The sequence below is a fragment of the Mastomys coucha genome, unplaced genomic scaffold, assembly GCF_008632895.1.
Source record: "Mastomys coucha isolate ucsf_1 unplaced genomic scaffold, UCSF_Mcou_1 pScaffold14, whole genome shotgun sequence".
NCBI lineage: Eukaryota > Metazoa > Chordata > Mammalia > Rodentia > Muridae > Mastomys > Mastomys coucha.
Window position 1 is genome coordinate 70,881,958 of NW_022196896.1, and position 14,698 is coordinate 70,896,655.

General features: G+C 45.7%; 1 protein-coding gene across 2 annotated transcripts in view; it reads right to left on the reverse strand.

The window, feature by feature from the left end:
- Nucleotides 1-1,796: 1,796 nt before the first annotated feature.
- The window catches only part of Tgfbrap1 (transforming growth factor beta receptor associated protein 1), a 53,134-nt gene continuing 40,232 nt past the window's right edge, over nucleotides 1,797-14,698 (reverse strand). For both annotated transcript variants that reach the window (XM_031367351.1, XM_031367352.1), the window contains 6 exons: nucleotides 14,257-14,314; nucleotides 10,945-11,088; nucleotides 8,786-8,932; nucleotides 7,906-8,065; nucleotides 6,078-6,511; nucleotides 1,797-4,324 (listed from right to left, as the gene is read on the reverse strand). In XM_031367351.1, coding sequence (XP_031223211.1) covers nucleotides 4,148-4,324; nucleotides 6,078-6,511; nucleotides 7,906-8,065; nucleotides 8,786-8,932; nucleotides 10,945-11,088; nucleotides 14,257-14,314 — 1,120 coding nt within the window. In that variant the 3' untranslated portion in view covers nucleotides 1,797-4,147. The remainder of the gene's footprint in view (nucleotides 4,325-6,077; nucleotides 6,512-7,905; nucleotides 8,066-8,785; nucleotides 8,933-10,944; nucleotides 11,089-14,256; nucleotides 14,315-14,698) is intronic.

The window sequence follows — 14,698 nt, forward strand, 5'->3', positions numbered from 1 at the left end:
AGTCACGGCCATTACCTTACCCTTTGCTCAGAAAGTTAACACTTGAAGGGATGCTACTCAGCTCTACCCCATGATCATGGATGAGACCCCAAGGTCCAGGTACAGTGTCGGAGCCAGCATCTTTTTGATAAAGTCACACTCATCTCACTGTGTGTTGCTTTCTCTTTCTTGCCACGTGTGATCTCATTTAGCTAATTTACAACTCTAGGCTGCAGACTGAATTATAGCTATTTGTTTCCCTTCCCTGGTTGCAAGCTAAAGAAAAGCAGGCGTCATTAATTCAGCGCTTTTCTCCAAACGGCATGTTAACAAGCTTCTAGATGGTGCTCTAGCCACTGAGCTTTTCCGGGGAGGTGAAAAGGTCTCTGATCCATATGGTCTGGATTCTTGTAGGTTTTCATTTCAAAGCTAAGGTTGACAGATCCGCTAGGAGCAAATGGGGTGTTAGTTACTATCTAATTACTCCTAACACAAGTCACAGCCCATTTAACTGAGGCAGACGCCAGTCTTTGCCTCCACAAAACACATTTACAACAATTTACTTTTTCTCCGCCTTATCTCTCGTCTTTGTAGTAGTCCCACAATTCATTGTGAATGCTGCCTCTTTTTCCTGGAATAACTTCCATCCAGTTTGGCTTCCACTATATCCTGCTTTTTTTCTAATATGCTAGTAATAGGATACTAGGATACCAGTGTATAAATCATTAAAAATAATTAAAAAAAAAATACAAAACCCAAACAGCTGTGACCTCACTTCTCTAAACACAGCACTCGTGGTAGTTCAAGTAACAGTGACCTCGGGTTAGTCTTTGGGGTCTCTTTACTTGGCAGAATTTGCAGGCTGGGACCATCCTGCTGACCTGGTACCAAACTAAAGTCACCAGAACACTACCCATTTTCCTGTTTGAAATCTGAGCTATGGCAGCTTGCCTCACTTGCTGATGTGAGATTTACCCATCTACTTAACAGAGTAGGGTTAGAAGAGTCAGAAAGAACCCTGAGGTAACAAATCCCTCCTTTACTCAGGAATGAAGCCGAATCCGGGATGGAAGCTGTGAGAGACAGGTGGCATTCAACAACTTTGCTCAAAGACCTGCTGTGACCATTTCAGGGAGTGGGGTGGGGGAAGATTGATCTGGAAAAAAAAAAGGCGCACTCATATGTTGGGAGTGCTTGGGGCCAGAGGATGACCTCAGGTGTCCAGTTCTATGACTTTCCCTTTTTATATCCTTGCAGACAGGGTCTCTCACCAAACCTGGAGCAACATTGTCTGTGCCGTCCCTATCTCTGGGCTTCTAGGCCAACTTCTCCTGGTTTTCAACATGGGTTCTGGGGTTTCCAGTCAGGCTCCCATGCTTTGCAGCAAGCACTTTTACCCAATGAAGCATCCCTTCACCCCAAGAAGGTAGGAAGGTCCATTTATATTTCTGGAATGTGCTCAGGATTTGGAATGCAGGACCAGAGGGCTTGGAGCACTTGGCTGCAAGGAGAATGAGTTGTCACCCAAAATCTTGGTTCACAAGGCCTCAGTGCCTTGTGCATCTGAAGGCAATGTGTATCTAGGCATTGCGCCCTTGAGAATAAGCAGAAGATAAATGCTGAGGGAGAGAGTTTAAAATTGAGCCAGGTCGGAGCAGAGCCCAAGGGGGCAGCTGCAGCTGCCACAGGTGCTTCCATGGGCACAGGGAAAAGTGACAGTACAGCTGGATTCTAGAGCTCCTTAGAGTGGAAAGGCATCTGTGAAAACCAGCACTTCAGCAATGTAGTTTTTATTTTTAAAAAATGACCCAAGAAAAGACAAAGAATTAGAAGAATTTTAATAAAATCAACAAGTTTACATTTGTACATCTTGTGGATTTGGGACCCGTTAGGAGGACAGATTCCTGTGGGAGAGCAAGCAGGAAGCAAGGGCTGCCCCGGGTGTGCAACAGGTGCCATGTGATGGTGTGACCCATTTCTCTGTGCTCCAGGAGTGTCAAGCATGGCTCCCAGAGCCTCTCTCAGCCTTGTGCTCAGACCCAGTGCCCACAGCCTAGGTGACAGGCCTACACTAACACCTGATAGGCAACAGCAGATACAGTGCCCCATATTGAACATTCCTGCTCTCTTCCAGATACGAATGTGATCCAAGCTCAGCCAGTGTTGCTCCAGCTTGGATGGTCATACAGAGCTGAAGGGGGGGAAAGAGCCGAGTACCAGCTGTTGTGCTACCCAGGGGACAGTCACAAAAGAGCAGGGCTGTGACAAAGCTATGCTAAGTATTCATTTTAAAAATGGGATTTGTGAAATGGCCCCTGGGAGAGTGCCAAGAAGGTAAGGAAATAATAGTTTGTAACATGTGAGGTAATTCTCCGCCTTGTATAAGTGTTTGCTTTAAAGGATTTGGTGGGGGAGCTGGGCTGCTCTTTATCGACCAATACTCATGAGAAGAACCTAGAGTCCCACGTTAGGAGTGAGCAGTCACAAGCCCTCTCTGAGACTGCACCTGTTTTGCGCATGAAAAACAGTGCTTTCAGGTTTGACCGTGCTCAGATTAAACCGCCAATTCATAGGTTGTAATAATGACATGCAGTGAGAAGAGTGTTCTCAGTCATCCTTGGGACACAGTGGAGCTGTAAGGAGACTTCATCATTTATTCTTGACATTCAAGACATGTAGGGAAAAGGGTGTCAGTCCCCTGAACGCTCACAGATGCCTTTACATCCTGGCTTACTCAGAATCCCGACGGGACAAGAAATACATCAGTCATTGCAAGTGCAGAGATCATTTTGTCAAGAATGGACAGGGGAGGGGTGAGGAGGGCCTGGCAGATGGGATGGGGTCTGTTCTGGGGCCACCCAGTCAGCTCAGGGGACTGGGCTTCTTTTCTAAGCATCCTGGTAGAGAGTGTGCTGCCTGCCCTGAGGTTCTCATAGAGTCACCATCCCGGGGATGGCACTGAGACTTCAAAGAGCAGGGAAATGGCAAGAGCTGCAGTTTGTCTGTGACAAGGACAGACACCAAGTCCAGTTGGTCACAGATGAGACCTTTCCTCTGAGGGTTCAAGAAAGCTCAGGGCAGGCATGGAAAGTGCTGGCAGATAAGGTGGCCTGGCCTCCTAAAAGCCTGCAGAAACACCTGTGGGCAGAACAGGGAAAAGCAGCTCTGCCAGCTGCCTGCTACAGGGCAGAGGCCAGCATGAGCCTCTCGTGGAAGGCTCATTGGTTTACTGATCACATTTCCCTTTGAATTTCCCAAGTATTCAGTAGGAGGTACATTTTAATGAGGAAAGAGATATCTGTAATGAGTACAACTGAAAAAATTCCAAATGAGAGAAAACTACACAGATGATATGAATTCAAATAAAAAAAAAAAATGAGTTGTGTATGTCCGTCGAGGTGTTTCCAGTCAGTAAGTAGATGAAAGGAAACCTGCCTCTCCCTCACAAACCTGGGTCTCTTTTCTGTTGCAGTCTTCAGGACAGGCAAAGCAGCTTCCCACTTAGACCTCTCCTCTTTTCATGTATGTTCTGGGGATTGAATTCACATTGTCAGGCTTGGTGGCAAGTGTCTTTGCCCACTGAACCATTTCACCATCCCATCTACCTCAAGCTTTCTCTCTTTCTCAAGAGATTTCCATGTGCTAGGCAAGCCAGAAGCACAGGACTTTACACCAAGTGAGTGCTTAAGTAAATGAGGCAGAGGGTTTCAGAGGCTGACGGCAGGATGGGAAGAACAGAAGCTGTGTCCACTTGAGGGGCAGATGTGGAGCCTATGTGGAGAGCACACCACCTCCAAGACAAGGTGCCCAGCTCAGGCCTCTATATCCTGGACGCTTGCCTGGGCCAGGCAGACCCCATTTCCAGGACCCATCCGTGCCTGGATCACCTAGGCTACACTGCCTGCTTTTCAAAGTTGGCTTGTGCTTTGGATGACTCTAACCTCCTGGACGGGTAGACTCTGGCCTGTTACTGTCCTGGGTGGGGAGGGAGGGTTTCAGGCCCTTTCCATTTCCATTCACACAAAGAACAATCAGCAGTGATGTGCCCTTGTTTCCCAGGGATAGCATTTCCCTGGCACCCAAATGCCTTCCCTTTGTTCTGGCTCACACAAAAAAACAGGTTCGGAAAAGAACTCAGAATCCCTTTTGCAGCCTGGAACCACACTTTTCAAGTCCGAGTGCCAGGGCTGGGCGAGCTGGGGGTCGTGTGTCTGCTGGCAGCACAGTGGGTGTGCACAAGCCCTCCATTTGGGTATCTGACAAACACAGGTTCACCGAAAGGGTTCTGGCAGAGCTGGCAAAGCTTTTTTTCTGAGAGCCGGACTGCACTTCCTTTCAGCTTCATCTGCAAACAGAAAGCAACAGTGAGGAGGTGGCCAAGTCAGGGTAGGTGCACATTCTGCTGTGGACGATGAGTGCTGAAAAGACTGCTCCCCATCAACTTCTGGACATGGGGCGTGAGAAATGGAAATAAACAGAATTGTTCTTAATGAGCAGACAGAGGGAGCGGCAGAGGTGCTTTCCTTTTATTTTTAAAGATTTATTTATTCATTTTTTATGTATATACGTGTGCCTGCATGAGTTTATGTGCATTGCATGTCTGCAGAGGCAAGAAAAGGTCATCAGACCCCTGAAACTAGAGTTGTGAGTCACCACGTGGGTGCTAGGAACTGAACCGAGGTCTTGCAAAAGCAGTAAGTACTCTTAACCTCCAAGTCATCTCTCCAGCCCCAACAGTCCCTCTTCTTAAAGCAACCATTGTGTGTCTGGAAATTCCTATATAAATTCCTTTCAGCACTCTCAAAGCATTGACTGTTTTAACCCCAGACTGTCCAAAGTCACTACCATCAGAGTGGGAGTGGGATCAAGTAAGATCCTCATTTGCAAATAAAACGCAGGACCCAGATCAGAGATTTGGCCATAGTCACTCAGTTAACTAGTAGCACATGCTAAGTATTACAAAACATTTTTCAGAAGTCATAAGAAAAAGCACTATTGGCTCTAGTCCAAAAATTAGAACTTGAATTGCAAAAGTTGAGGCTTCTCTATACACTGTCAGTCTGGGCAAGTCAGTCCACTGACAGGAGCAAGCAACAACCCACTGAATTCTCCTGCATGAACTAGTATCCTCCATATGCAGCCCTGCAGCACACCACGGCCAGCACTAGGGAAACAAAGCTCCCAAAAGAAAGAAAGGAAGTTGCCAACGTATACACAAGGGATGTGGGTAAGCAAAAGACCTTAAAGCTTAAGGCTCTGAGGTGGGAAACAAAACGAAACAAAACAGGCAGGCTAAATGCTAAAGAAAAAGGTAGAATACTCCTGGCGGCGGGGTCAGCATGTGCCAAGGATAGGAGGTAAGCCAACATTCTCCATGGCCAGGCAGGCAAGGCCAGACGTAAGCTGGGAAGCAGCAAAGGCGTGGGAAGAGTGAGGGAGACGGCATGGCCCAGGCCACAGGGCTTCAGGGAGGCTTATGTGTAGAAGAACATGATTCCTCCTCTTCCAGACAGCCATTTGGGGCAGAAATGGAATTCTGTGGGCTTCTCAACTGGCTTGGGAGGTACTTCTCAGCTATTCCTTGTGGCTGTCACAAGTCACAGTTTTCTCCCTCGTGCAAAGGACATGGCACCAGAAGACCACACATAATGCTATTAAGTACTCAGACTGGGCAAAGAATGCATCAGGAGTGTATCCACTCCAACACTGCTCACCTTCCCTCAGCTTTCCCTATAGTTCTCCCCTGGTTTTGTTTGTCTGAGACAGGGTTGCACTTATCTGAAACTTACTATGGCCCTGGGGTTGACCATTTTCCTGCCCCAGCCTCCCAAGTGCTGGAGTTACAGTGCTGACTTCATCCAGCTTCTGTCATGATTATCAGTGTCCAAAGGGGAAAAGGCCTCACTAATGCTAGCCACAAGACCATCCTCTGCCCCTGCCTCTGCCCACACACACCTCTGCATCTTGGTGGGAACAATCAATACTTGTAGAGTGGAAATAAAAACTGGCCAAGACCATTTTTTTTCATAGTTTAAAAACTTACGTCCCATGCAACATGGGCTGGCAGAAGAGCAAGCTGGAAAAGGGTAGACACTCACCTTATCATACATGTAAATCAGGTTTTCTGATTTGGCCAGGCCAAGAGCCACCTGTGTGGTCCTCCTGGCATGGATGCTGTCCCTCATAGCCCCTGTGAGGAATGGGCAGAGTAGTTGCACCGACCAGGTGTCAGGCAGGAGCTGTAGGACCTGGGTGGCATCAAATTCCCTGGCATGATGGTTCAGCAAGTCCACAGCAGCCATGGTCAGATCTTGGGCAGAGGGACCTGCACGGAGGTACATGGCGAGCAGTGTGTGGAAGAGGCGCTGACGGCAGGCTGCATCCTGACCCTCGGAGCTCCATAGGCAGTAGTCCTCAGCTGCAGAGAAGTCCCCCATCTCATGCACCAGGATGTGCAGAGCCTTCTCATGCTCGCCCAGCTTCCCGTGGAGGATGGCACTTTCCATGGGCAGGCCAGCACCCTGGACTTTCTCTGTCAGACAAAATTGGCACTTGGTAATAGACTGGGCTAGCTGGCTGAGCTCTCGCCTGCATGTTCCTGCAGCCTCAACAAAAGCAGGCTCTCTAGTTGCCTAGACATTGCTAAATACTGCCACCTAGATGACTGAGGGAGGTGGCTGCTTGGCTTTTCCCCTGGTGACTCAGTCAGAAAAACTGAAGGTAGCCTTCACTGCTACTGCTCAGAAAACAGGTGAGTCTGCTCAGCGTCCCCAGAGCCTTGGCTCCTGGTCTGCAGGTATAATACCATTCCTCTGCCTTCCCAGTACAGAATCTTATAGCTAACACAGGGGAATAACTGTACCTGTGTCTTCAGGAGGACTCGAATCAAGACCCTCCTGGAAAGGCCCCCAAATCCCCTATAGTGTTTGCAAGTAACACTACATACTTGAGATCACCTCTGGAAGACTTGGGATACACTGAAACATGGTTAATAGTAATGCTATAATATTTATGCCAGATATTTTCAAGTCACAGTTGGTTGAATATGCAGATGCAGAATCTATGGATAAAATTCAAATATCCACTTTACCGTAAAAGTTATGCTCAACCCCTTTATACCAATTTAAAACATGCTTCACTGAAAGGAACATGGGTTTGAGGTATTTAAAAAAATCCTATCTGTATTATCTAATGAGTTTCTGGAACAGGAATAAAAACTTTTCTTTTGTCCCCCCTGTAGTTAGGTTTCTAGAAAATGGCACAGCCCAGGGGCAGTGTCAGTCCTGATCAAGCCTTGTCCTTAGCGGGCTGATGGGTCCCATAGGTTGATTCTTACTGCCCAGGTCACTTTGCTCTCCTGTGGGCTGCGAAATAGGGGACAACAACCTGCAATGGGATATTTCCAGGACATCTCTCAGTTCAGGAGGAAGGCGAATATGAAATGACAGGCACCATGGGCTGCTCCTCAGGCCTGATGCCTGAGGCAGATATCACCAGCCTGGGGAGGGGGAAGGGCTGGCTGTATTGCCTGTGTCAAGTACAGCAGCAGGTACAGATGCCACAGCACACCAGCACCACCCTTCTCCTACAGTAAATGCCGGCAAATAATTACCAAGAGGCTGCCATACTAAGGCAGAGACAGAGGCAAAAAGGAGAGCTATAAGGGGCTGGAGCATAGCAGATTTGGGGACCTTGGGGGTCCAGGTGCCACCCCCAGGGATACTGAGTGAGGAAAGTACCAATATCATTAGAAGGTGAATCATGAATGATGGTGTTTTATAGCTCAATCCAAAACCCATCAGGACAGCTCTGAGGAAGGGGGCTCAAGGAATCAACACATGGGACCCAAATGTTACACTCTGGGACAAAGGCTCCCTGCCTCAGTCCCACCGAGGTCTCTCACTGGTATGCCAAGTTTATCCTCACCTTTTAACAACTGGACGCGGTACAAGTCAGACTTCTGGAGCAGCCTCCGGAGTTTGGCCTGTGTCTCAGTGGCTTCTACATCCTTGCCCCCAGTGGGTACCCTCTGCCGCAGCACTTCCTCCAGGTAGAGGATGGCAAGGTGGGTGTGGTACTCTTCTTTCTGTAGGAATCAGGGATGCCCCACACATAGTGTTTACATGAGGAAGGCTGTGGCAGATTCTTGAACACAGTGGACAGGATACCCTCGGGACTGGAAACTTCCCAGGAATACCAACACAGAGGGGTCCATGCTGCTACAGTCTGGATGCTAATGTGTTAATGTCCCCATGGGACAGCTATTTGGGGTAGGGGTGGAGCCTGGAAGGAATATGGTCAATGGGATGGAGTGGGACCATAGCAGAGGCAGAGGAACCTCAACCCCCTGCCCTGGCCTCTTGACTCTCTGGATACAACACTGCCTTTTTCTGCTAAGAAATCTAATCAGAAAGAATGGGACAACCTGTCACATATTGAAAGACTACAGGGCAAAAGAACCCTCTGCTCTCCACCAGTTAATTGCCTTGGGTGTTTTATCATAATGATGGATGATTAACACATGTCGGGGACACATGAGAGGCAAAGGCTTTAGGTATTCTATAAATGACACAGCTTCTCCCATTTCCTGTGAGATAATAACAAAGAGAAAAGAAAAGTGGAGTGGAGATGAGATGCAAGATAAAGCATCTACTTCTACTCCCTCTGGGTCTCGTTCACAAAGGCTCATATTTCCTCGGATAACCAGCCAGCACAAGCTGAGTGACCAGAAGGCACAGCCAGGTTCCCTCTCCTAAGCTGTTAGTGACACTGCAGCCATAGACCTTAGTCTAGGCTGAGAGCTCACCTGCAATCTCCTGTCGATAACGAGATGTTCCAGATACTTAACCAGGGCTTTAGGGTATTTCTTAAGGCAACTAATAATGTCGTCTGGATTAAAACTAGTCTGCTGCTGCTCGTCCAAAGGTCTCTTGGTGAAAACTTGAACTCCAATCTGCAGAGAGAGCAGCAGTTCAGCTTTCTTCATCCTTCTTTTGGTCACTTAACAGTCATGGTTTGGCTAAAACCATCATGCAGGATACGCTGATGATAAGCAGGTACCACTTCTCATATGCCACACTTACCTCAAAAATATGGAGAAAAAAACAGTCCAGAAGAAAGACCAAACAAAGCAAACACCACAGCCAGGAAAGGGTGAAAAGTAGCCCTCCCACACACTGCTGGGATTTCTTCTAAGATGGCTGGAAACTAACAAATAGAGCAGTCACTGGTAACAGGCTTTGACAGCCATGCAGCAGGCACTAGCACTATTAAGATTATCCCAAATAGAGACTGTTTCTTGCAAAGATTAAGTGACAAAATCCAGAAAGTATGAAAACTCATAGTGTGCTCTTGGTTCTCTGAACACATTATCTGGCTAGTAGATTATTTCCTGTGCTTGGCTAATTTGCCATCTGAGCCTGTAGTCCCTGCACTTTCAGGCTGCCTCCTGATGCCTGCCATAAGCAGCACCCTGGATCAATTTTGCCTTCTGAGGAAATACTAAGACCATTACACCTTGTTGGGTTCCCCTGGGCACTGAAGTGTGTACTAGTGCTTGCTTACATGTGTAAATGTACATATACCTGTGAACCCCCAACACGAGACACATGGCACAGCTATAGGTCTGATTGTGTCTCAGCTTTGCTTGACTATGTGACCTTGAAAGAGTCTGTTAGCCCTATCTGTGAACCACGCCCTTCAAGAGATGACAGAGGTCAGTGGAGGGCCAACATGTGACACACGGAATAATCTCTGTGTTTGGCTGTGATTGCTCCGTAAATGGAAAGGACCTGAACCTTTCGATGACACTGCACCTACACCATAGGGACATGTGCAGGTGCACAATGTAGGCATATGCACAGACATACCGGACAAATGAGAGGCCAGTGAGCAGGCTTAGCAGGTAAAGGTCCTTCCTGCTAAGCTTGAATAGCTCATATCTCAATCCCTGAGATACACATGGTGGAAAGGGAGAACCTCAGCTGTCCTCTGACCACCATACATACAGTACGGCACACGTATATACATGCACATACATGTACATGCACAAATACAAATAAATACATAAATGTAATTTTAAAATGTTTCAATATGGAAGGAATAGGGGCTCTGACTTAGCTCAGGAAGTGCTGTGGACAATAGGAATCTATCTCTGCAAGGGAAGCCAAGAAAATGGATCTGCTATGCTTAGTATCAGCAACCTGTGAAGCCTTTTAAGGTCTGTGTCCCTCTGTCCTAAGCATGCTGCCTTTGAGTCATGATTCCTTTGAGGGAACTGCATATCAGCTATCCTGAATATCAGATATTTACATTATGATTCATAACAGTAGCAAAATTACAGTTGTGAAGTAGCCATGAAATAATTTTATAGTTGGGGGTCACCATGACATGAAGAACTGTATTAAAGTGTCCCAGCATTAGGAAAGTTAAGAACTGCTGCTGTAGAGCCAAGAGCCAACAGATGCTTTTTCACTATTGTCCTGTCTCAGCCTCCAAGATGAGTCAGGTCATGTTCATGACACTTGACACCTCCAAGTCCACAGCCTCTCAGAAGCAGACAAGGACAATGGTCTTCCTGGTGTGGCCCAGATCTGAGTGAGCCTCTTCTTGCAAAAGACCAGTCTGTGTAGAGTAAGAACCTGTACCCATCCCAGAGAACAAAATGCAGACTTCTGTTCCCTGACAAGTGAGGAGGAAACTGTAAGAGTGTTCTCAGAACCCCAGGGCGTGAGAAGGCTAGGCTGCTCCTATTTCTACAAGAGGCCTCTGCAGGGAGAGGCTTCTGCAGAGACCTCAGCAACCGCAGACTATGCCATTTGCTTGTGCTCAAAGGAAAGGCATTAACAAGGGGCCAGAGTAAAGAGGGGGAGAATGGATGTAGCTTTTGCCTCCACCTGAAGTTGAGGGGAGCTTTGGTGTCTTTCTACCAGCCATCCCTAGAGAATGCATTTATGAAACACAAACCTCCTCACTTTTCTGCAACAGCCAGTCAGCATGGGTCCACACCAGCTCTTGATCTAGGCAGTAGGTAAGAAAATCAACGATGTATTCATACAGGTCTGAGCGTGTAGAATCCTGGATGTCCCCGTTCACAATGTTCACCCACAACTGAGAAGAAATAAAAAAAAACAAAAACAAAAACAAAAATAATGTAGACTGGAACATTATGTATCATGTAGAATTTGCTGAGAAAATGCTTGTTTTCTTACTTGGTCTCTCACTATTTTCAAAACACACAGGATGAAACATCCCTAACATGCAAATCTATAATCTGAGCGTTCACAAGCATTGTTGACACTGAAACCTAGATTTCAGGCTGTCAGACTGGGTAGCTGATTGGGGTGCCTCTAGCTTCCCATGCATTACTTCAAAATCAGAAAAACTTAAAAATCTAAAACAATTCAGATCCTGAGCATTTTGAATAAAGAATGATATAGTACAGAAAGCTATAAATTGTAAAATGTGTTATATTTTTTAAGAAATAAATCAAAAAACCCAAATGTGCCAAAATCTAATTTTTCAAAATTTGAGATGATGCTAAATGTGGAAAATTCCATCCTGTCAAACATGATTTTGAGGACAGATTTATAAAAATTATTTTCATGCTATCTGTGCAAGACATAAGTGAAATTTAGGTTACACTTGGGTCTTCTGTCTAACCCATCTCCTTTTGTACATGCAAATACTTCAAAATCTAAAATAATCTGCAATATGGTGGTGATCCCCCAACTAAAGCTGATTAGAATGCTCAGTGCATTCTTGTTTTCTTCAGAACTGAATTCACCAGTTAAATAACTGAATCAAGGGTCCACTGTTTATTTTTTAATGGAATTTTCACCTCTTATGAAGATGTGCTCCATATTATTCAAGTATGCAAATCTTTTTCCATAGCTGTGTCACTACTATGTCTTTAAAAAAAAAATCAACATTTTGTTTGCAATATCCAAGTCTGCTCTTGGCCTTGAGGCATGTGTGATGGAAACTCATTTTCCTGTTTTCTTCCCTCTAAAATTATGCTCTTGTGATGCATTAGGGGAGAGTCTGCAGACTAAACTCACAAAGGCATGGGCACTGACAGGGAGGGAGCTGACATTACACAAAAGGCTCACAAGGCAGCTAGCACCCAAGGCAGTCTGAGAGGTAACAGGACAGAGAGGAGCCCATCCCCCCAGGGTGTGAGAAGACACTGCAAAGATCAATGGAAAGCTGCAAGGTGCAGGCCAAGAGACAAGGCTAACAAATCAATGCCATTCAATTCAGTCACAGCATCCCTGCTGGCCTTCACCTCAGCTCCTCAGTAAGGCAGAGCATGAACTTGATCAGCATTGGCTCTGTCCTGGTGCTGTAAGGGAAGCAATTGCCCAGCTCACTAGCAATAGTTGCTGTTATTAATAGTAAAAATTATAACACAATTGCTACCTGCCGCCCTGAGTTTCTAAGGTGATGTCATATGCCTGCTGGCTCAGCAAAAATATCACATCCAAGCCAATTCAAGCTAATTTTGTAAGAGTAGAGAAAAGCAGTGGATATTAGCACTTAAAAAGGGTGGTAGGAGTCGGGGGCAGAAGGATGCTAGATACAGGTTACTAAAATATAGTTAGAGAAATAATCTCTAGTGTTCTGTGGCTCACTGGGATGAATAAAAGCACTAAACAGATGAGCTAAGTTCCCCAGGACAGAGAGACAGTGAACATCTAAGAAGTTGGGATCCCAGTGACTGTGACTAAATCACTTCCCAAGAAAGGTGTATAGTTACGATGTGACAGCTAACTTTCTAAATATATGCTTATGTGTATGTATGTGCCCATGTGTGCATATGCCATATGTGTATAGTGCCCGTGAAGACAAGAAGAGCGGGCCAATCCCTAGAATCATAATCTAGAGTTATGTGGTTGTGGGCCACCCAGCCCTGGTGCAGGGATGGACTAGAGTAGAGCAACAAACGCTCTTAGCTCCAGGCCTCCTTTTAATTCTTTAAAAGGAAATCAACCTTGTTTTCATTTCTTCAATTTTCACAAACTCAATCTTGATAGTGTTCTTTAAAGAGAATTAAAGAAATTACTTCTTGGCCTTTTTGTCAAGAACAAGTATGGGGACTTAAACTCAACACTTCCCAGAGTTCACTTTTGAAAACAATATTATTTTAGTTCTCTGCAGAAAAGACCAGATTAGGCAAAAGTGGTTTCTATGGATTAATGGGTTTTTAAAAAGTAACACAAAATTATAGGTTATTGGCCCAAAATATGTATAAACATGATAGCCTATATGCCTCGGTATATATGGAGTCAGAGAATAATTTTCAAAAGTTGGTTATCCTCAAAGTATCGAGCAGAGACTGGAGGAAGGACAATCCAGAGACTGCCCCACCTGGGAATCCTTCCCATATACAATCACCAAACCCAGACACTATTGTGGATGCCAGCAAGTGCTGGATGACAGGAGCCTGATATAGCTCTCTCCTGAGAGGCTCTGACAGTACCCAACTAATACAGAGGCTCACAGCCATCATTGGCCTGAGCACATGGTCCCCAATGAAGGAGCTAGAGAAAGGACCCAAGGAGCTGAAGGGTTTGCAGCCCCTTAGGAGGAACAACAATATGACCTAACCAGTACCCTCAGAGGTCCCAGGGACTAAACCACCAACCAAAAGAGTACACATAGTGGGACTCATGGCCCCAGCTGCATATGTATCAGAGGATGGCCTAGATGGTTATCAATGGGAGGAGAGGCCCCTTGGTCCTGTGAAGGTTCTATGACCCAGTGTAGGGGAATGCCAGGGCCACGAATTGGGAGAGGGTGGGTTGGTGAGCATGGGGAGAGGGGTGGGAACAGGATATTTTAAATCTTATTTCTTTTTTCTTTTTTTCCTATCTTTTTTTTTTTTTTTTTTTTTTCAGAGGGGAAACCGGGAAAGGAGGTATCATTTGACATGTAAATAAAGAAAATATGTGGCCGGGTAGTGGTGGTGCACGCCTTTAATCCCAGCACTTGGGAGGCAGAGACAGGCAGATTTCTGAGTTCGAGGGCAGCCTGGTCTACAGAGTGATTTCCAGGATAGTCACGGCTACACAGAGAAACCCTGTCTGAAAAAAACCCAAAAACCCAAAAAACCAAAAAACAAAAACAAAAAAAGAAAATATATATAAAAATAAAAAATAAAGGAAGAGAAAATGGAAAAAAAAAAAGTTGGTTCTCCTGACACCAAGGGTTGTGGGGTTCAGAGGCAGGGGGTCAAGCTCTGCACAGCTGGCGCTTTTCCACTCCCTTTGAACTCACCTGAACTGCAGAGGCATCTTGTTTGTTGTAATGATAGAGTAGCCCCAGTGCAAAGTACCTGGAAGAGAAAAGGGTGGAAACGATGAACAAGGACGTGGTGTACGGTCTGGGACACACACAGCTCACGCTCTGCCCACAGTCTTCCTCAGGAGATGACCCTTGGAGAGGTCAAGCCTCCTTAGAGAGACACATCTCAATATATTGAAGTGTTAGTTGGAACCTTCCCCACCGTCCTTTTTTTTTTTTAGTTTATTTTCATATTTTATTGTTGGTTCTTATTTATTTATTGATTGATTGATTTTTAACTTTTATTGCATTATGATGAGAGAAGTTACATGATTTCAATTTATCTGAATTTGTTAACATTAAAAAATATATTTTAAGTAAATAGAATTAAATCACATTCTTGTTTCCTTTTGTACCCCAACTCCTCCCAGAGACC